The sequence below is a fragment of the Phyllostomus discolor genome, chromosome 1 (genome assembly GCF_004126475.2).
Source record: "Phyllostomus discolor isolate MPI-MPIP mPhyDis1 chromosome 1, mPhyDis1.pri.v3, whole genome shotgun sequence".
Taxonomy (NCBI): domain Eukaryota; kingdom Metazoa; phylum Chordata; class Mammalia; order Chiroptera; family Phyllostomidae; genus Phyllostomus; species Phyllostomus discolor.
In genome coordinates this window covers 148,867,483-148,891,173 of record NC_040903.2, presented here as the reverse complement: position 1 = coordinate 148,891,173, position 23,691 = coordinate 148,867,483, and the positions used below count along the sequence as shown (strand labels likewise).

General features: G+C 38.5%; 1 protein-coding gene across 1 annotated transcript in view; it reads right to left on the bottom strand.

The window, feature by feature from the left end:
• FMN1 (formin 1) overlaps positions 1 to 23,691 on the bottom strand; it is a 236,738-nt gene that overhangs the window by 32,193 nt on the left and 180,854 nt on the right. The window contains exons 14-15 of the mRNA XM_036017210.1: positions 8,690 to 8,741; positions 3,682 to 3,831 (exon numbers count right to left, since the gene is read on the bottom strand). Coding sequence (XP_035873103.1) covers positions 3,682 to 3,831; positions 8,690 to 8,741 — 202 coding nt within the window. The remainder of the gene's footprint in view (positions 1 to 3,681; positions 3,832 to 8,689; positions 8,742 to 23,691) is intronic.

Here is a 23,691-nt window from a genome sequence, read left to right as displayed (position 1 = left end):
GAAATGTGTATTACCAAAAATTCATCAAATGGTTGCATACCAAAGGACACAAATACAAAAGAGCATGAAAAGGTAACAATGAGGCAAAGCTGTTCCTGAGAATAAAAGTCTCAATGAACTTTAATAAGCCACGAAATGCAATGTTGGATGCAGATGAGCACAGGAAAGTATTTTTTGCATGTATACTTTCAGTAAGAAAATGAGGTCTTTAAGACCAACATTAGTATTTTGGGGGAAGAACTGGGGGTGTAAGGCAAGGTGGCTGTAGACATTTACCAGTTCCAAGAGGGCAATGAAAACTCTCCCTGCCCTAAATCTCCACCTGCTCCCTGCCAGATATTGGCTTGAAACGTCTTCTAATGTTGTCTCTAATAAGCTCAAGACTAAAGGTAAAGAGTGTTTCAGAAATAAAATACACAGTTTTCCAGAACATTAAAAAAGTAGTTCCTAGATTTACAGAGATTTCAAGCTAGAAGAGACCATCATAAACATTTAGTTCCTACTTCCTTCCAATGTGTACATTTCACAGATATGATGGGTCATTGGGCTCCCCAGGTAATAATAAGAAGTGACTGACTAAAGATCACATAGCATACTAATGGCATAAAAATGCTGGTTTCTAACTCTCTATCTAGAGGTCATTTCACACTGCTGAGCACTCACTGCCTGTACTCAGGAGGGGTGAGAAAAGGGCCTGGTACATTTCCCTAGAGGATGAGCATGAGGGGCGGTGTGAGGACTGGGCGCATCACAGAAAAGGGATTTGGGGGAGTGGGGCATGCTGCACTTGGTCCTGGACACAGAAATTTGCTACTTTGCCTAATATTGGCTTACATGATAAGGAAAATGTAATTCTGGCAATATTCTGTCATACAGTAGCGTGCACTTCTACTGGATATAGCTAATTTTCAGGTAAAGCATATCACCAGTGAAATCCCAAGTCTCTTCTACACAAACACAGCACCATGCCCTGACACTAGCTTGGTGGTAGGGTTTATCATTCACTCACAAGGCACAAGAACACTGTGCACTTTTATAAAGTCACTTGTGTGTTTAGAGATTGTTCTAGGTTTCATGAGGGGCAGTTTGTTACACTGCTATGGAGCTGCATCAATCAATTTTGCATCAAGCTAATGTTTATTCATGAAACCATACTAAGCAGACCAAGAAGTAAACAATCTAAAATGGACCTCAAGTGGCTTAAGGTAGTTTTCAATACTTCCATTTGATTTAGAAGTCAATCTATCTTTTGAAAATACTAGTACTGATAGTTATTTTTTTTCCAATGCCTATTTTATTGGGTTTCGAATATGTCTAAAAATCAAGCAGGTGAAATTTCTTCTGATAACATCCAAACGATTGTCTTCTTTTTTCCTCATAATTATAAGCCATTGTGTTTTCATGTGAGTTTTATTTTGAGGCTGGCTTTGTGCTAGTCATGTTGCTGCCCCTGAGTTCAACGTTGTTGGAATTCATCGGATTTCTGGGAATAGTGTAATTAAAAATGATAATGTCAAGCATAATTAATTGGGTGTCAAAAAAAGTAATCATATTGCTTCTCATTTTAAATTACAATAGAAGAATTGAAGTTAATTTGCTTATTTTACCATAATTTAACATGGCTCCAACAGTTGAAATCTAAAACCCTTAGCAGGCAGAGGACAATTATAAAAAATCCTTACTTCATAAGAAAATCTGGGCTATTAATCAATGTGTTAACTGGCTGAGCAGTAATAAACATAATGTGCTAATGTTTCTTAGTAAATAGATTTTTGTAAACAAGCTGCTTCCAAAAATATTTTATGAGCCGCCATTAACTTTCAGAGATGTTGTTGTTTTAGGCTGGAAATGCCGGTGATCCATCTCGCAAAGCAGCTGGAATGAGGAGACCCCTGAAATCACTCAATGAAAGAACTGAAAAGGGTCCTGTGAAGTCATGACCCTTTAAAGGTGTTGGTTTACAGAGTGTGAAGTGGGCAATTCACCAGCTGCACCCAGGAAGCAGCGCTGCAAATGCCTATGACTAGGAATCCGAGGACATGTCATTTTAAAGGAGGCCACCACCACTGCGGACCCCCAATTTATCTGGTGCAACCTTGGTGGTAGGGAAAAAATCTCTTTCATTTGGAATATATTTGAATATTTCAACAGAAGATGATTACAATGAAAAGCAATTAATTACCCTCTCTGTTGTTTTTTTTGTTGTTGTTTTTTGGACCAGTTTAGGGCTCTAACCTCAAGGACAAATTCACTAAGGACTATGCTCAAAATGTAAGGTGCAAAATCCTAAGCGAAGGCCAAGCATTCTGAGCCCACTGCTTGGTTTCCCGGTCGTCAGGTGTGGCGTGTGGAGAGGGAGAAGAGCATGGAGCTACCACTGTCCTATGAAGCTCACAAAATAGAATGTATTTCATGGAAGTTGAAAGGGTTAAATAAGCAGTAGCAGGGCCAAAGCAAATGAGTTGGGTGTCAAGAGTTTTAGGATTTTTTTTAATGTTATTATCAATGATCTGTTTTCTTAAAAATGTCACAACTATTTCTCTGTTTCAATTTCTCTATATAATGGATGTATTCACTATTCCCAAAGAGGTAACAGTGGAAAGATATGTTGATAAACATTTTTAAAGCTCTTCGACTTCCTTAGAAAGAAAGCAGGCTTTTGAAAAGATTCCCCAAGAAAATATTTAGATACTCAGTAATACTGGATAAAAATCTCTAAATTTTTATCACTTTTTTAAAAATAGTTTTTTAGGTGAAATATTATTAGTGTATTGTATATATGTATTCTGCACATACCTTTTCTCTGATTACAGAGTACTGAACTAAGGCATTTTAGGTCTCAGTGTTGAGTGAGGTATAGATGCTATAATTCAATAAACCATTTCCCTTAATTTGTAGAATTTTTTTTGACTCCTTCTACTCCAGTTTGAATGACGCTCTTATGCAACTGTTCTGCAGGAGTATTGACGAGACTTGTTTGAAGTTGATACCCTTTGTGGAGCAGTGGCAATCTGATCAAAATAGTGATCAAGTACAAATGCTTTTTTTCTGATAACCAGGGCCAAATTCAGTCTCTTTCTAAGAATGAACACACACACACTCTCCCTGTATTCAGAGCTGAGGTTTTTCTTCTACCCCCAACTAATAAAATCAGGAGGCTGCAATGAGGCTGAGCGGCAGGCAGTTTGATGTCCTCAGCAGGATACGAGGAGTCAGAAGTGGCGCTGTAAATCCAGAGCGGGGCTTCAACACTGTGTTAAGTGTGGCCTGAGTCTCAGAGATTTCCCTTTGATGCAAGTTCAGTATATTAATGGGAAAAGCATTCACTTTTATTTGTACTGTCTGCGACAGCACGGCTGCCTCATTTAGCCTGGGCCAACATGAAAATACACAGAGAAGCAATCTGTTGCAAATTAGCACAGCTCCCCTTTCATTTACTAGCTAGTAATTGGAAGGGGTTAAGAAAGTGTAACTTATCAGACCACGTGAGTATATCTGCTTGTGTGGACAGCAAGCCTCCCCCAAATTTCCCTAAGAGCCCTGAGGCAATAATCCGTCCTCATGTCCACTTGGCCTGAAAGACGACACTGACACGTGTGAAATGTGTCCACTTTGTTAGGTTGGAGAAGGCAGTTTCCTAGACTCCCAAAGGGGGTATTCATGACCCTGTTCGAACCTTACCTTTCTTTAGATATGTTTTTACTCTCCCGTTTCCAGATCGTCTTAAAGTCACTGCAGAACTCGTACCACACCATAAACACGTAGTTGGGAGTGATCTCCTTCTCCCCAGACTTTGGCTTCATCCCAAAATATCCCACTGTCGTTTCAAAACTGCAACAGGCAGGGGGAAAAACAGAGTGAGGTACAGGGTGAGAAGCTGTCAACACTAAAACTCATTAGGGTGTGGAGAGGGGGCGCTGGGGGCGGCTTCCCACTTGTACATTCTCTGTCTCAGAGTTACTGTGGCTTATCCTAAACCCCAGAAAACCTATTTGCTCTAATCCATTTTCCAAGAAATTCAACCTGACCGATTATACTCCTGCACATAATGTATCCATGTAAAAACCAGCAAGCATAATTCCAGGGGGTGTGTAGGGTACAACTTTTTGAGTTTGCTCATTGTCTTAAATCTATGTCATGTACCTGCCCTTCATTTGAAGTTTAATGATGACATGGAACACTGATGACATAATGATTCTGTAGCATTAGCAGTGGTCAGTTAGAAGGCCCATCGGGAATAATTCATCTGTTGGTGTTTCATGGAAAATCAAGACTGTTCTATCCTTATTCTGGCATCTGTTAGCTTTGTAACCTGGGGTCATTCACTCAGTATGTGACTCAATTTTCTCAAGGGTAAAATAGGAGACTGAGCCTCTATGATTTTAAGAAGGCTATGTTTTATAGCTTTATATAAGAATATATCTATGTATATGTATATGTATATGTGTGTTTATATATATATGTATGTTGAGGGCATTGCAAGATTTGGATGGAAAATCATCTTTGATCTTATTGGATGATCTCCAGCCTGGTCCAAAGTTTTACAAAGCAGATTGAGAGATATCACTAGGAACCTCCCGATCTACACCATGGAGGCTCACTGCACACCAGACTACCTGGGCCTCCCAAGCAGCCCTTCTTGGAGGCACTAGCTTTGCAGCAATTTATAGCTCTGCACTCAATCTTTCTACCCACCCACCCCCACCCACCCCAAGCCCCACAAGCTCATTTGCCATGAGCAAGAACACTTAAATAAATGGCTCCCTTTTCTAGGGTGTTGGAAACTAATCAAAGCAGGAATGGCTGGCTGGGTTTATTACTACTCAACGCTCTATCATCTGTTCAGACACAGCATTTTTTTGTGGCCATCCTGAAAACTGAGTTCCTAATGGAACTCTATTCAATGGCGATTGTAAAACCCTGAAGCCCCGTTACTATTATGGAGCATACTTTCATCTCATTCTCAGTTATTGCCCAATATGTATCTCATAAGATTTTATCACATTTCACAGATGAACTGTTAATTGATTCCATGGCTATGATTAGGCGAGATCCAAGCTAGAGCTGCAGCTCTGAGTCCCATAAATTCTTTGTGCTTCTGTAAATAATAAATCTGTTTTTAATGCAAATTAAAACTACTGGTCAGGGAATTTTGGTTCCCAGTTATTAAAAGACTGGAAGTGTATAAGTGGAGAAAGGCAATAACTGTAGTAATTTCTTAAGGGACTCTCTTCTAATACCAAACATACATATTTTGGTGCAAAGCCAGCAATGGAAGAAAGTAGCAGCGTCCACTTTCACCCAGACAGGACTTCTAATTCTGTGGCCAACAAAACACTGAAAAAATAATGTATACTTTATGGCATAGAGTTTTATTTCCTTCAAAATGAAAGTTAAACTTACTGTAGCATGGAAATACATAAGTGAAATGCAACCTATAGGAACAGGCCATGATTTTCTCAGAGTCCTGGGGATTTAGAATTGGAAGGGACTTATAGCCCAACTAGTCCAAAGTTCTCATTTTACAGATGAGAAAACAGATCTGGAAAGACTGAATGTCGCCATGTATTGTCACACTGCGCCTCTATCTTGGTCTCCTGATTCTCAGGGATGTGCTTTTTCCTCTCTACATTTCTGTGGCTGAAGCTCACTGACATGAGCATTTAAGAAATAAAAGCTATTTTTTTCTGTTTCCACTTTAGACACATTTGCCCCTGTATCATATATAATGTACATTACTCCCAGCAGAGCACATAGTTATTTTTTCTCTTCCTTATGCTCACCTTCTATACAGAATCATACTAATTTATGAATTAATAGAGAGGAGAAAGTCTTTCACTTTGAGTCTTTGGACACAAATGGCCCCCTACTTTCCAGTAGGATATGAGGAGGACAGCAGAAGCCCCTGTCACTGTGCCTCTTGGATCACCCAAACACCTCTGGCTGTTGGAGTCTGGACTGTGAGACCGAGATATTACCAATACTGGTGCGGGTTCAGAGAATGACAGCATTATTCGGTGGGTCATCACCGAGCTTGCGAAAAGCATGTCATCATCCTGCGGGTCTCACTCTGCCCAACTCTAAATTGAAGCTAACCATGCACCCTCACCACCTGTCTCTGTGGGGAGCTGCAAGGTCCTGCTTACTAACTCTCAAAGTGGGTGAAAACTAAAGGAAGGACATAACTTCAGCATTTCCCCGCCCGCCCCCCCCCCCGCCCCCCCCCCCCAGTGTGTTTTGGAAACTAAGAAGGCAAGCAAACCTCTTCAGAAGAACCAAAGTGAATAGAGTCCCAGAGAGGGCCCTGGCTTTGGCACCCTGCAATGGTGACAGAAAGGACACTGCTCTGAGGATGTGCCTTATTTGATTTCCGTGCTTTTCTCTTGTTCGAGGAAAAGCTAAAAGCTAGTCTATCTGATAACGCCTAGATTACTGTCCTCCCCAAACAAAACTCTCTTCCTTTCAAATTTAATTCTGATTCACTCAACATCAGAAGGCTGATGGTTGAAAACCTTCTGAAGTTTGAGCATGAAAATTAATCAACATTTAACAGCCAGGGGAGTTTTCTCCAATAGATAAAGGGGCGATCATGCTTTTTTAAATACCTATTTGTCAGTGGATGATTCTAAATTAGCTTTCAACTTCTAAAAGTTGATGGATTTCTGATCATGTTATGTTTCGCAAAACTTTTTCACTTCACCCTAAACTATTCCCTGACTCCTTTTCTCCCTGCTACAATTCATTGTCTGATTTGCATCTTTTCAATTCAGTTAAACATTTTAAAGTACAGGCAACAATTATATCAAAGAGCCCGTGGCCAACTGAATGGTTTTACTTTTACAGTGTTGAGAGGCCAGAGCGGAACACATCCACTTATTGTTTTACATGCGTGCCTTCAGAAACTGCTTAGGAAAAGCAAATACTCCTTTGCCTCAGAGTAAATTGTTTCTCTGGAGAATAAAACAGAAGAATTTTCTAAATCTCACACAAATATTGCAACACTGACCACCAACCTCCTTAAAGAGTATAACCAAACAACTGTGGTTTCTACATTAAAGATGGGATCGGACATATTTCATGAATGACATGAAAGCGAGACTACCTTCACCACAAAGTCACGGAAAACGCTGACAACTGGAATTTATGACCCCCTCAGCATGGCTAATGCACAGCAGCAGCTTCGGCCCCTCTAAGGTGGGCCCCCTTTTCCTTATCCAAGAACCTTGAAGAAGAATTAGAAATTTGACATCCACCCCATGCTGACAATTCCTATAACATAGACGTACTCCTTTTACACACCAAAGAAGGGACGCTCACTCCAGGGATAAGGCCAATAAAGAGGCACAAAAATCTAAAACCACAACCACAGGACTGTCTTGGTTTTCAGAGATTATTGTGTGAAGATGATAATCACGATTCAAGAACACGTCTGCACTTAGAAAAATGCAGGATTTGCCCTAACCTTGCTTTTATCTGCATTTTAATTTTACTGGCAATTACAGTGCAAAGCAGGGCAAGACGGTGGTACCTGTCAAAGTGAAGTAGACGGTACTGTCTTTGGGCTTTCAGAACTCTTGGGAGGAAGAGGGTGCATTTCTAGAGTTTGTTCATTTGCATTTAATGGACTAACTCTTCTCTTCACACACTTGTAAAGCTCATTTTTCCAAACATGGTGTTTCCTGTGCTTATCTCTTATTTAATTTCTAGTACTTTTAGAATTGCACCAGCAAAATTTATCTTGATTCTTTTTGTTGACAATGGGAATGCCTTGATATATTCCCACTCCCTCTTCTAAGAGGGCGGGAGAGCCAGACTGACTAACTTGATCAACTAAGACAAAAGCCCCTATGAGGGATCACAGGCGGTGACTATTGGCCTCTCCCACTCTGATGTCTGCTCTGAGAGAAAAGAGCCAACAAGAGGTTTGAGGCAGGGGAGAGGTGACTAGAAGAGCCCTGAAGTTTCTCATGAATTCTGGGGGAATTTTCCATACATAGTCATTCCCCTTCCCCCCAAGATATGCTCTAGGATTGAAAGAAAGACATAATGAGTCCTAAGGGGTTTGTAATAACTGGTTTAACCTAGCTGTAATACTAAGAAGGATCACATTGTTCCTAACTTCCATGAAGTGGTTGAGGAGCAGAGTGATGGAGGAGAGGCAAACAGACAAAAATAGTGTCATGACATGTGAGGCAGGTGAGTCACTTCTGGATGATCTCCTGCTTTTTTTTTTGTTTGTTTTTTTAATCTCTTGCTTCTTGAGGAAAAGTATTCCCAAGTCCTGTTACAGTGCTTTCATTCCAGTTTTCTGAGGATTGTTATTGTTCTTGAAAGCAAAGTCTTAACAAATGGGGCCAAAAGAATGATTAGTCAGACATCATGCTAAGTGAAATAAGTCAGTCATAAAAGGAAAAATACTGTATGATTCCACTCACATGAGCTAACTAGAGTAGTCAAAGTCACAAAGACAGAGAGTAGGAAGGGCTGGGGAAGGAAAATGGGGAAGTCAGGGTTTAATGGGTACCAAGGTGCCTTTGGAGAAAATGAAAACTTTCAGGAAATGGATAGTGGTTGTGGCTACAGGGCAAGTGGAGTGTACTTTAATAATAATAATAATAATAATAATAATAATAATAATAATAAAATGGCTAGTCAAAGAAAGAATTGGGGCCAAATCAGAGCAGCTTACCTTTTCTGTGCATTCTCCAAGTGACTTTCTTCCATTTTATGCTCTTTTTTGGCTGTAATAGAGAAATAATTATGGTTAAAATGGAATTTTCCTCCAGCATATTTTTTGCATAATATTCTAACTTTGATTATACCCAATTGTTACTGAAATAAGTCCAGGTACAGGGGTTAGCAGCCCCTACCTGGACCCAGAAAAGGCATGCAATTCACTACCTCTACCACCACTGCTTTCTTGATAACAGCTAAAGCTAGTGGGGGGGGGGGCATGTAATTTCCATTCTTGTGGGACACTTGGGAGAGTGAAAGGGGGCAATATGAAACCACACCTGGACAAAAGCATAGATTGGAAAAAACCTGGCCAGGTTGGTCCACATGGCCCCCCTGGCTGGTTGACCTCTTTGTGAGCCTTGGTATGGGCTCAGTACTCCCTACCCCAAAACATAATAAACCCAGTACTATTAGAAGTTCTGCTCAGATTCAAACAGATCCATTGAATCCTTGCACATACTCTCTCTACCCACAGCCCTGTTTGACAATCTGGAAAAGCCTATGGTTTCCTTTCTCAGAATGTTTTTAAATGCATTGAAAAAAAAATACTTAAGATTACTAAGGAAATCAGTGAAACTGAGTTACAATTCTGAATTTGCAGGTTAGGAACCTGTGCTCTGTAGGGTCTGTTTAATTTGGAGGTTTTATTTTGGGATGGTTCTTTTACATATTCTGCTTTCTCATCAGGAGATATTATTATATACGATAATACATACCACTCTTATAGTTTAAAAATGTCTAGAAAAATAGGTGCCATAATTTCTATGAACCTTAGGATTCCTTTTGTTTAAGGCTACAATGACATAAAATATATGACAAAAAATCATTTTATCTAGGGTATGGGATACTCCATGGAAGGTAGTAAAGGATTTTAAAATATCACCATTTTATGAAGCCTGGCTCTGCCATGCACTACCTGTGTGACTGTGGGTGAGTCACTCATGGTCCACTATGTAGTTACTGCCTCATGTATCCTCTGAGAACAGCCACAGTGAGCACTCTCATAGTACATAAATGAATTGTAGTACATCATACATGTTATGTATAATTGTGCATTAGAAAGATTAAATGAGATAATCCATGTAAAGTGCTTAGTACAAAACATATGCTCAACAAATGGCATAACAGGTATTACTAGTACCTCATCATCCTTAATGTCACAATTGATTTTAAAATATAAATTTTATCAAGTTACTCCTGTGCTTAAAAGCTTCCAACTGCTTGCCATCACCCCTGACATAATCTTTAAAGTCCTCAAAATGTCCCTGAAGGTCCTGCAAGTCTGCTCCCTGGCTCCTCTGTGACATCACCTTTTCCTCTCCACACTCATTCCTTTCCAAGCCAGCTGATGCTTGGGTGCACTGAGCAGGTGCATCTACCCTTCCTCCTCCCGGGACACCCCCGTCCACCGACACCCTGCCCACTGCCTCTGGGCGACTGCCCTCCTCCCTCCAACAGGTCTCAACCCAAGCATCACCTTCTCCGACCTCACTAAAAAAAGATCATCCCTCCTCACACATGCTCCCCTCCCATCCCCTACTTCCTCATGTTATCTTTTCCCCTCATAGCCTTTACCAGCCTGACAGACTAATTTGTTTACTCATTTGTTTATTATACGACAACTGACTGTAAGCTCCAGGAAAGAAGCAACTTCACCTGGCTTGTTTTCGGTTGTGCCTTAAACATGGAAATGGCCTGCATATGAAATAAGTTATTTTAGCTTAAGAATGTATACATTGGATATAGGTTGCTGAAAAAAGAGAGATACTAGGTTTCCTAAACATGAAACTTCATATTTAGAATATGAACATAGGCTAAAGAAGATTGTGAGGATAAAGTTGTATGCTATATTCTCTAAGCCTAATATATTTCATCTAACAAAAATGACTTTCTTTTTTTTACATTAAAGTGATTTAGCTTTGATAACTACAGCATTTTAGGTAAAGTCATGGTTATGGTCATCTTTTGCAGTATAAGTTCCACCCCATCCTCCTAGCAGGAACCTCTGTGAATTAGACTGGTTCTTAGCCAATCAGATACAGACAGATGACCCATATCTTGCATAGGCTACACCAAGTTCCCCAAAATGTGAAGCAAACTAGTGGTTTGATCTTATCCAGTGATTCTAAGTCACGGGCATGGTCAATAGGAGGAAGATTCTTCCCAGGCCGGAGTGACCTGCCTGAAGTACCTTTGCTGTTCTCTGTCACCAAATGGTTTCTAAGTGGCTGCTTTTGTGCTGTGTTAAGTAAACTGTGGTCAAGTTGTCATTGCATACAAACTTAGTGACAAGAAATATCCTTTCCAAACTGAATTAAGCATTACTTAAGAATTTGCAATGGCTCTATGAATATGGTGACTCAGGAGAAAAGCCACATCCAGATATAAAAAGAGGTATTACCAGGAGGCAATGCAAATAGGAAAACCTCTGAGGGTTTTAGGGAAAAAAATTGCTCAGGAAAATGAGAACCTAGAGATGTCAGTTTTTCCTAAGTAAAGGGTTTATGTACAGAAAGAAAAGGTAGCCCCCTCCACGCTGTGACCTGGAAGCTGCACAAGCCTCAAATACATCTGCCACAATGTGTGAAATTTCTAAGCATGTTATTAATACATTTTAAAGACTTCGAAATGCTCCAAGCAAAACAAAAAGACATTACCTGGGAGGAAAATATTTAAAGACTGGAGTCACATATGCAAATTCTAACATCTCCAACAAATAACGCAACTGTAGGCTGAGTGTAATATCCTAATATTCCAACATTTGATCCCAGGCTTCTCAGGACTGGAACGGACTCAGTCTCAGTGGAGGAAGCCAACAGGGAGTGGCTGGGAAACCGGAAGGCCAGGTCCCATGTGAGGGAGGGAAAGCACTTGCCAGTGTCGCCAGGTATTCCACCTTTTTCAGAGAAGCTAGAATTTTTGAATGATGTTTTCAATTTAAAAAATAATGTTTCAAACACTGGGTAGGACAAACAGTACATTCCTGTTGGTCACATCTCACTCTGCAAACTCTGACTTAAGCCAGTGGTAGTTGTTGGCATAATGACACAGGTGGATCTGTTCTTTCATTCCATGTGCCAAACCCTATTCTAGGTGCGTGGGATCCCACAGTGAAAAAAGAAAACAAAGGTCCCTATAGAACTTCCATTCCATTTGGAGAAGATAGTTAAATCTGAGAGAATGTGATCGAGTATGAGTAATTTTTTATAAAGGGTAGCAAAAAAACAAACAAACAAACAAACAAAAAATATACCAAACCAGAGCATGGATTGTTGCCTATAAAATGAGACTCTATGTTCTGAATTCAGGGCACCTGCAGCCAGAACATGCCACATAGGTACTTGGCATGAAAAAGGGAGAGACGATGCTTAAATTGAAGATGGCAAGTCTTAGATAACAATTATCATTAACTACCACTTTAGCTAGCAGTGGCCCTGAATCTATGTGTGGGATTTATTTAGACTTCTATTCTACAGAGCCACATGGATAGCAGTATTTAGGTGCTTCTTTCTTGGTTTAAGTTTAGGATCACATGTGTGGTGATGGTGGGGGGGTGGGTAGGTTTCTTAGAAGTTTGAAGAAGTTATCAGAAACTGACACAGCACCAGGGGAGACAGAGAAATAACAGGCATCCCCAACCTTACTCTTCTTTCTCCTCTTTCTTTTACAAAAAAGTGTCTCATTGTCTGCACTGAGTTAAATGTAATTATTTCCAAATTTGGAGAGTAAAGAAGCTGCTCAGAATGATGATAGTCTCGCAGTTTAAGATGATAAAAGCAATAAGGAAAATAAAGCAGAGTACTGAAAATGAAAATTTTCACTTAACATCAATTCTGTCTTCTGATCTTCTTTACAAAGGCTACATATACACTGTGATGATGTGAATTTCTGGAAGTGTTCAGAGAAAGTTGAGTGGTCAGTTTGCATGATGACCTAACAGCATATGATAATTTTTCTGTCATTGGTAGAACACTGTTGCTTTTCTTGAACTTTAATTTTCTCAAGTAACAGTTATTTTTCGTAATTCCATGTCACAGAAAGAAAAGCACATGGCTTCTTTTGAAGGGTTTTTTTTCCATTTAAGATATATTTATGTGTATTTTATTTAATGCAGCCTTTACTGAATAAAGACCACTTGTTTTTGTGTAAATCTTTAGTGCCTTGGAATTGGGTTTTCTGGTTCATTTCATGGCCAGTGTCTCATTAGTTATCATAAAATCGCTCACAAAAACAATTCTGAAATTCATAAGTACTGTGGTCTACCAAGTGAAGCAGAAATGGCCCTTTTTATTCAATGGTTGTAGGCCCAAGGAATGCAAATCAGAACTTGAGATAGCTAAATGCCATGTTTTAAGCCCCGCTTTGCCACTTAAGCATCATGGATAAATTGTATGTATTCTGTGCTCCAGTTTTCTCCTCTGTAAAATGAAGACAATAGTTCCTACCTCCCACATAGCTATGATGGCTACATGCAAAGGGAACAGTGCTTGGCTGAGTCAGAATCTTTGCAGCGAGATCTTTGATGGTTCCACATCATACTGAGGCTACTGGGCATTCAAGCTTCCAGCTGGACAGCTGTTTTGACAAAGTTACATGCAGGTGTAGCATAGTAGAAAAAGTCTGGGCTTTGCATCAGGTGGACATATGGTGAATTTCTGCTCTGCCACTTATTAACTGAAACAACTTGGGGAAGTCACTTAATTCTACTGGGTCTTACCCATAACATTGGAATGATAAGGCCTACCTTGCAAAGTGGTTGTAACAATTGGATGTACTGAACATGAGAGATTAACTCAGTGAACAACATAGCAGGCATTAAAAAATGGCAGCCATTCATTACTGATTGGCTAGAAGCAAATGCTCGGAATCACTATTCTAGCTCTCTGACTTTTGGATGAATAATACAAAATTTCAAGCATACTTCCCCTTTCTTTCTTAAGAATGTCCACGACTGTGCTCAGTGGATGATAATTGTGCTTGTGATCATTTTCAAGTCACATCAGGTGTCCTCTTCTCAAAAACCTCAGTTTTCCCATTTCACTCACAAAGCCAGGGTCCTTACCATGCTGGTAAAGCTCTTTACAGAAGGGTTTTCCTTACGTCTGACCTAAGTAAGTGTATTTGCTATTTTATTTTGTTTGGTTTTATTTAATCCTCAGGAACAAAATAGAGAAACTGATTTATAATTTTTCAAATACTTGGGAGTTGAGGGTGGACGGGTGGGCTGAGTAGGGTGTAGGTGTGAGGGGACAAGTATTTATGATTATTTTCACCTATTGGTAATTCTTTTTCCCACTTAATGATCATTGAGTTATGCAATCTCTGATCTGATTAAATTAATCACTTCCCCAATAATAAATGAAAGATATGATGAAGGGGTCTTTTTAAAAAGTAAGTTTTCTGAGAACAAAGACTCATTCTTTAAGCCCCAGACTCTAATGACCTATTATAGGTTCCCAGCATGCACAAGAAATCTCGTTTTCTCTATTGACACCAAATTGTCAAGTTAAAAGGCAAATTGAATGAATCCCTATCAAAATGCCAATTGCATTTTCCACAGAACTAGAATTAATTCTAAAGTTTATACAGAACCATAGAAAACCTCAACTAGCCAAAGCAATCTTCGGGAAAAAGAACAAAGTTGGAGATATTATGCTACCTGATAGCAAACTATACTACAAGGTTATAGTAATTAAAACAGCCTGGTAGTGGCATAAAAACAGACATAGACCAATGGAACAGAATAGAGAGCCCAGAAATAAGCCCATACCTATATGGCGAATCACTCTATGACAAAGGAGGCAAGGACATACAAGGAGGTAACAACAGTCTCCTCAATTAATGTTGAGAAAACTGAACAGATACATGCAAAAAAAATGAAGCTAGACCACTTTCTTACACCATATATGAACGTAAACTAAAAATTGTTTAAAGACTTAAATGGAAGACCTGAAACCATAAAACTTCTATAAGAAAACATAGACAATAAACTCTTTGGCATTGGCCTTAACAATTCTTTTTTGGTAGGTCTCCTAGGGCAAAGACAACAAAAGCAGAAATAAAAAAAGTGGGACTATATCAAACTAAAAAGCTTTTGCACTGCAAAGGAAACCAGTAACAAAATAAAAAGGCGACCTACTGAATGGGAGAAGATATTTGCCAATGATACACCTAGTAAGGGGTTAAAATACAAAATATGTAATGAATGCATACAATTTAACATTAAAAAACAATCCAATGAAAAAAATGGACGGACTGTTGGTGGGATTATAAATTGGTGCAGCCACTATGGAAAACATTCAGAGGTTCCTCAAAAAATTTAAAAAAGACCTACCATATGACTCAGCCATTTTACTTCTGGGTATTTATCTGAAGGAATTGGAAACACTAATTCAAAAATGCTAAGCACCCCTCTATGTTCATTACAGCATTATTTAAAATGGTCAAAATATACACGTCCATTGATAGATGAATGGATAAAGAGGTGATACATATATACAATGGGTACTATTCAGCCATAAAAAGAATGAAGTCTTGCCATTTGCAAAAACATGAATTGATTATTATGCAACCTGAAGTAAGTCAGAGAAAAGACAAATACCATATAATTTTACTTATATGTGGAATCTAAAAAACAAATAAACTAACAAACAAAACAGAAACAAACTCATAGATACAGAAAACAGAATGATGGTTGTCCAATGGGAGTAGGGTTGAAGAGATGAGTGAAAAAGGTAAGAGGGATTAAGAAGTACAAATTGTCAGTTTATAGAAGTCAGGGAGATTGTAATATAGATGTAGTATAGACAGCACAGGGATATAGTCAATAATATGGACAACTACGTATGGTCAGATGGGTACTAGACTTACTGGGCAATTACTTTGTAAAGTATATAAATGTCTAATCACTAGTCATACACCTGAAACTAATATAATATTTTATGCCCACTGTAATTGAAAACAAGAAAGGCAGACTGGATTATGCCATGCTTTGTTAGCGTGTGCACTAGCTCCCCTTCGTCCAGCTGAAGGACGCACACTGCACAGTCAGCCCTCACAGCCTGGCTCCAGCTGCTTCCCATTAACCCCCCATGCTCCTGTCCATTGTTCCTGGCACTCCACCTATTTTGTTACACCTTTATTTTGGGCACACTGCTTCCTGGACTTTGAATGTCTCTTGACCCTTGCCTTTCTCCTTCCCAAACACACACATTGTAAAAGTCTTTTCTTTCTTTGAAAACCAAGTTTTCAAAGAAAAATTCAGTGGTTCTACATGTTAAGTCACCTCCTCTATGAAGCCCTCCACATGGGCCTCTCCTTCCAGGAGAACCCCAATAGCACTGTGCTCATACACATGGGACATGGTACTGAGATCATCTGCAGGTGGTCTGCTCACTCTACTAGACTCTCTGCTTCTTGAGGACAGCAACCAAGATTCATTTCACAGACTTTCTCTTAACTAACGCCTAGCCGGTACTCTGGTTATTTGAAAGATGGAGACCCACACTCACAGAATGCAGCCCCTGCTCATTATCTCCGCACAGGAGGGACCTGGGCCCATTTCCTAGCTCAGCAATTTCTAATCTTCCAATTTTCTTTTTGCAACAAAATAAAAAGCAGTCCAGCAAAGAGTACTGATTTTCATCCTGTTACATCCTGTTTTAGACATATTATGGAGATTGACATATCACAGGCACAAATAACGTTAACCCTTGAATTTCATCTGGTTCAGACTGAACTTTTAAAATACAGGGTAGGGCAAAAGTAGGTTTACTGTTGTTTGTATGGAAAATAATAATTAATAAACAATAATATAGGAATAAAGTCTCTGTTTCACGTATTCACAACTGTAAACCTACTTTTGCCTAATCCTGTATAATAATGATAAAAAATATAAAGTTTTTATATGTGAAAGTACACTTCCACAAAGCATTCAGTCTAAGACTATTCATCATTTAAATGTCCCTAAATATGCAGATTTTATCCTCAAGAAGGTTGCATTTGCACACTTAAAAGTGGCTGAAGGAGGAGGTCACTCTTCAAAGAAAGTGGGGGTAGTAGGGGTGCTATGCCAAACATAATTAAGTCATATTTACAGATACCCATCTGGGAGGTAGTAAATTGTGAAATGAGGCAAAGGGACGGAGGTTGGAATATCTTCCTAGTATTCTTTACACAGTCTATTACACTTTAATATACCATGGTTTATAGACCTGACGTGGTTGGTGTAAACCGACAGGACACACAGTAAAGAAACTGCTTTTATTACAGCTCTACAAATAGAGGAGTCAGGTGATGCTAACAGGGAAACAAAGGCAGGAGCTCCACTTCATGTGGCACCATCTGACGAGAACACGGCAGTCATTTCACATTTCTTAGAAAAGCGCCCCGTCAGGCACTGACCAGGAGGAAAGAACGCTTTCCCCAACACAGGCAACAGCACACTGGCAGTGGGAACGGGGATACTTTTTAACATTAGTTTGAGAGGAGAAAAATATAAACATGTGGAAACACTGAGTTTTGGAGCAGTTGTACCCCTGCATTTTTTTTCTCTCTCTCAGTATGCTTGCCCACAGAGGATACCCTCCTCGCTGTTCTTCCTATTTTATTAGTTTTCCTGGTTGCAGTTAAATGAGAGCAATCATTGCAGGTCTTGTCACAGAGTTCGCATTTGCAAATGTCTAGTTGGGTGATAAATCTCTGGAGCACGCGGGGCCATTTGTGAGATTTTCTGTGTAAACTGGTCTGAAGTTGTGAAAAGGCATGAGATCAGGATTCCCAATATATGGGTATAATTTGATTTCCAGGTCACCTGTCTAAGGCCAAAATAGACTAGAAAACTCAGCTTTTTTGATGAAAGTACCGAGTAAAAGACATTGTATCAGAAGGCTTTGAAGAGGTCTTTAGAGTCATAAAATCAAAGGAACCCAGATAAAAGGAGCCTTGAAAGTCATCTAGTCTAACTCTCAGGCTGATGTTTGAGCCAAGATCCTGTAGTGTTCAATCAGACTTTCCAGAGCTCATCTTTTTCATCATTTTTATCTGCCATTGTTCAGTTGCTCTTCAGAAGGGAGCCTGAATATTTTTATGGGCATCAAAGGAAAGCAAAACACTGGCATCACCTAACTTGGGCACCTGGGGCCTTTCTCCACCAAAGTTCTTCTGAACTGCAGACCTCAGAGAATGACTTGAACAGCTCACTCTCTCAGTGTCTTCCCCCCACGTGCGCATAAGGAGTACCACTCCAGATGCATAGGGAGATGCCAACTCTTTAAGCACAATGGTGGCCTTAAGGCAGCAGGCTTAACTCCTCATAAAAGGTTGAAAAAGTTCTGATACATCAAGCTTACGAAGCACTTATGAAAGTTACTTACATTTTTGTATTTCTAAACCCAGGTGTGATAATATTCAATACCTCATAAAATATCTTACTGTTATAATAATTTATATTAGAAAAATCTCCATGATTATACAATGGAAAGAAATATTCTTTTGTATTCTGTGATGACTGTAATTATTATTTGTGTAGGTGATGAATAGTTTAAGAGACTACAATAATTGTAAGTGTTCATGAAATTATGCATCTGATTTTTCTTTATATTATTGTTATTGTAAAAGTAAACATTTTACCTGGTCGAAATCCTAGGAGGCAACAATGTTGTGAGTATAATTGGAACATAAATGAAGTAAATTTATCCACCATTTATGAATGACTTATGAGTCAGGCCTCTGTAAAAGCTGTATGAATCTTTTTTTTAATATACCTTCTTCACCTTAGATGAGAATTTTGTGCCACAGGGAAGTTTTTCAACCACTGACAACAATGACACAACACTCCACCTTTAGACTTAATAGGAATTCTGCTCATTCTTCTTGAAGGCAACCATTTAATTAGCTCTTAACATCCCACTATCTTTTCCACTTTGCTTCTGTTTAGTCAAGCGAAGTTCCTCATGCTGTCCAACTTTCTATACCCAGCAACTTTTGGCTTCAAGGTGATACAAATGAAATTACTTGAGAAAGTTGATATGACAATATAATCTGTAACCTACTATAACCTAGTCCAACAATTTAATTTTATAAAAATGAGAAAATGGATATCTAAGTTGATGAAGTGGCTTTCCTGGGTCACACTAATAGTGTCGGAATCCAGGCCTCTTGACTCATAATCCGATATACTTTCTAATGCCCCCTGCTGCTTCCCAGGGGTGGGGGGGCAGTGTTTTTCTCCAGAATTCTCAAACACAAAGGTGGTATCTTGGAGCTGCACTGTACTGCACATTTTTCATAAAAGTATATACATCAGTGAGAAAGTGCCAAGATGGAATTTCAGCTTTCACTCTAAATTTCCTGACTCTTGATGCTTTAAAACAGACCATGGGGGTAAAATTTTAGAATGATCCAGTGAGAGGCTCATTACCATTAATGGGAGTCAGGTGTCTGCAGCCTCAAACAGGGCCAGCCACTCTCCCTGCTATCTCGTCTTCTAGGCCCACAGAGACCTTTAACTTATCAACATTAATGGAAGTGGCATGTCTTTTGTAAAAATGCTTTTTCTTAGTCATTTTGTCACAGATACTTTTAAATAAGCATATTTATAAAATATGATTTTCACTTAGAGAAGAATTATACATAAATCCTGTTTCCTGGGATGTCTACCTTGTGTCCCTGCCATCCCATCTCCAACGGGAAGGCTCAGGCCTTCCACCATGCTTTAGAATTTTTCAGGGGTCATGGAGGAATAGTGAACTCTGTCTGCAGCTTCATTGCTCATGGGGTAGACATTGAATGAATCATCATTTAGGAAATATTAGGAATGGCAAAGAAGCTAGGTTTGTAAAAGCGGGCTGCCCCCACTTTCCTCCATAAAGAACTTTGGTGAAATTTCAAAGGCAATGGGGTTCGGAGTCATGAGACTATCAAAGACCATCTGGTGATAAACTGCAGGTACACTGACACTGAAGGGATTCTCCTTCCCCACACCCCTCTGTCCTATCTTGGGATTAGTGCTAGCCTAAAGGTATAACTTGTATAATTTCTGGAAGACATGTACTGAGTTTTTTAAAACTTTGTATTCAAAATGCTTAGCACTTGAGATGAGAAATGAAGTGTTAATAAATCAATAACTTGTTGATCCATCAATTGGTGAGAATGACTATAAATGTAGCTGCTAGACTGAATTTGGCAGCAGGCTTACGAGCAAAGTGTAAGAGAGCCTATGCTCATTTTTTCTTCCTTTTTACACTAGTGCTCTTTAAAAGCAAGCGCCTTGTTTATTCATTTGTTGTCTTTTATTTCATCGCATTTTAATACTAGATTTTCCAACAATTTTTTTCTTTAGCACTGTATTAACAAATTAGAAAAAAAAATAAGTTCACCAGTTGGCTTCTTTGGGTTTCCCATTAATTAATTGCCTCTGATGACTATCTGTGCTACTTAGAGCCAACGCTTGATTCTTTGTACCTCCACTTGCTCATCTATATACTGGATACAATCAAACCATACGCTTGAGGACTTTGGAGCTAGAAGAAATGTAAGAACTTACCTGTCAACTTCTCATGCTACACAGGAACTAAGTTAAACAATAGGAGACTGAATAAATAAACATTAGATTTATGATGATAGAACATTGCACCGACCCACGTGTGACCACTTCAGCCCACCAGCCACAGCTAATGGGATCCAAGGGGAGTCAACCCACTGGCTGATCCATTACTCATGAGGCAGTTTAATACAAATGACTAAAATAATGAGATTGATAGTGGTGGCAGCAATGATGATGATGACGACGATGGACATTCACTGAATGCTGAGTGTGTGACAGACAATATGCTAAGGGATTTACATAGATCATTTAACCTTTACAATGCACATTTCAGCATTCTATATGGTGGATGGTAGCCGAGCCAAAACTTCAAGTTGCTCCATTATTTTCTAGTTGTTGGCCTTGGACAAGTTGTTTAACTTGGTTAAGACTGAGTCTTCTAATCTACAAATGGAGGTAATAACAAAACCTAAAATTCATTTTACAGAAATACATGACACATCTATAAATGACACTGATAGCTGTCAGAGGAGATGGGGTTGAGGGTCTGGGTGAAAAAGGTGAAGGAAGTAAAAAAACTAATAAAAAACAACTCATAGACAGCAGTATGGTGATTACCAGAGGGAAAGAGGGAGGGCAAGGTAGAAGAGGGTAAAGGGGGATAAATGGTGATGGAAGAAGACTTAGGGTGGTGAACACAAAATAATATACAGATGACATATTATAGAATTGTACACTTGAAACCTATATAATTTTATGAATCAATGTCACCCCAATACAATAAAAAGAAAAAAAGTTAGAATATAAAGCATCAGACTTGGTGTGGCTAATAAAATTTATATTACAGAAATAAATAATACATCTACTTAAAAAAAATCAGATGTTATACCAAAATGTTACAGTTGCTATTTCTGCCTTTCTGGTTAATAGGCTTTTTGTTTTCCATGTGTTTGTCAAAGACTTAGCATCATTTATATAATAAGAAAAAGATAGATGCTGTTGGAAGCGGCAGCAGAGCACATTGAAAATGAGTGACTTGCCTAAGCTCATACAACTAGTCTGGGGCAAAAAAGACAGAACTTGTCCCCTTATTTCAGCCTAGTTTTCACTGCACCACAGTGTTATTCTTTATAGATTCTTGCTTAAAATTATAAAATTATCATATTATTGCACAGTGAAAAATTAGAAAAATAAGAAGCCATAACTGAAAAAACAGCATTTGAATGGATAAGTTAAATTTAAATGAATAGTCACCTATGTTAAAGGCCTAAAGTTCTTTATTTATAAACTTCCATCCACACACATGAACACGGAATTCTATGATCTCTATAAAGTAACCATCCACATATTTTTATAAATTGCCCAGAAATACATTCAATATGAAGAATGTTTTTAATCATATTTAAAGACTAAATCGCAGATAAAAAGCCGTTATGCATGGTCAGAGATCTTAATAGCTTGAGGTTGATCTTAACTAATCAAAAATGAAAAGGGGGGAGAAAAGCCATACTCATATATCAGATAAAATATAATGTGGCACCCACACCTTCACAAAGAGTTCTTCTTTAGATTTATATATACTAAACCTCTGACATCTCTGTTCATAAGACACTTGTTACATAATTGAAGCTTTCCCTCTAGGTAACAAGTGTTCAGATGCTTAGTGATGAACACCAATGGACCACCAGAATGTCCAGTAAGTTACCATGAAACACCATGGCTATCCTTAAGCCAATCTTCTTTCAGAACCCTGGCAAAGGTGAAGTGTACTTATTAGGAAACTGGATTTACAGAGCCATGGTAACTGAAAAAAAAAATGTCTAACTTCCCTGACATCTGCTACTCCTTTGAATATTAATTAAAATACTTTATCTACTTTTCTTTCAGATGATCAAGAATTTGTCATAGCTGAGGATTTCAATTGATCTACTAGAAATGGTAGCCAAGAATAACCATAATTTCAGTAGCTGTGATGTTACCAAGAATTTAGGTCCAAGGAAGGTTAAGTAATAGTCCGCTTCTTGGGAGATATTCCCAAGAAAAAAATTCTAGAAGAACTTGGATTCTCAAAGACGATGCTACAGAAAACATTTTCCACATTAAAGCCTATTAAATTTGTTCTACCAGTAGAAGTTTTGCGTACGCAGACAGACCATTAGCCCAGGGATCCTAATCAGAGTCAGTGAAAGAAAACAAAGAAATGAGCTTGGTTTTAAAACTGACCACGCTGCTCATAAGACTGCAGAGGTCAGAGCGCTGATGGTGAGTTTAATGGGATTCAAGGTGGCTCCTCTGGAGTCACCTTTCAACAGTAATTGCCATCCTCCTTTTTCCGTCCCCCATTTTTTTTTACAAATCCTTATATTTTCAAAATATATATATATATTCAAGCAAAAAAGAAAAAAGTTTCACGGACAGGGATAACAGTGGGATGATTGCTGGGAGCGGGGTATAAGGGGACTAAATGGTAATAGAAAAATACACTAAAGATTAAATAAAAAACAAAATACAAAAAAAGAAACCTACTAATAAAGATTATACTTTCCTAAAATAAAAAAGTAATCAATCCTTACTGTAGAACATTTGGATATTTGAGGAAAAGAGAAATAAAAATAGTGTATAGGCTTTCTTGAATAATGGCATAAATCAATATTTTTATTCATTTTTCAGAAATGCAGGTGTATACTTATAATCACATACTCATTTGGAGTTTTTTACACAGTTGAGATCATAATGAATATATAATTCAGTTTTTTATTTTTTCATTTAACATGTCAAGGCACATGTCAACACTTAAGAATCCTTTTATAGATAATTTGTTATTTAATTTCTAATTCTTGACAATAATTTTTGAAAAATAAGCTTTTATTTCAAAGTGGGTATGGAACCCATTCTAATAAAACAAAATAATCTTGGGTTTCTAGAAACCCAAGATAACACTTCAAAATGATTTTCTGACAGTATTTCTTAAATGTGCCCTTGTAGGAGGGAAATGTTTGATTAGAAAAGACTATTGAAATATTATCAAGTAGAATTAAAGCAGATTTTAATCTTTTGATTCAACTTGGAAATAATCTATTGCTTTACCCTTTAGTCTTCCTCTTTTTGTGGCTTAGTAATGTTTTAGACAGCCACAAGTATTAAAATTGTGTCTAATGCTACAAAATAAGGTATAATATCTGGCCATGATTCTTAAACCTAATATACTTGTTTTGTATTTGAAAAATATGGGCTAAAAAATATTGGAGTAGGAAAAACTATTGAGGGTCAGAGTATGCTTGGCAGCAAGTCTGAAGCCTCTGGGAATATGACAAGCCACACACACACCTGACAGGAACTGGGTCTCCCTGAAAGCCTGAGAGGTGGAGATGCTCGACACTAAGTACCTTGGAGGAGTGCCACTGTCTCCT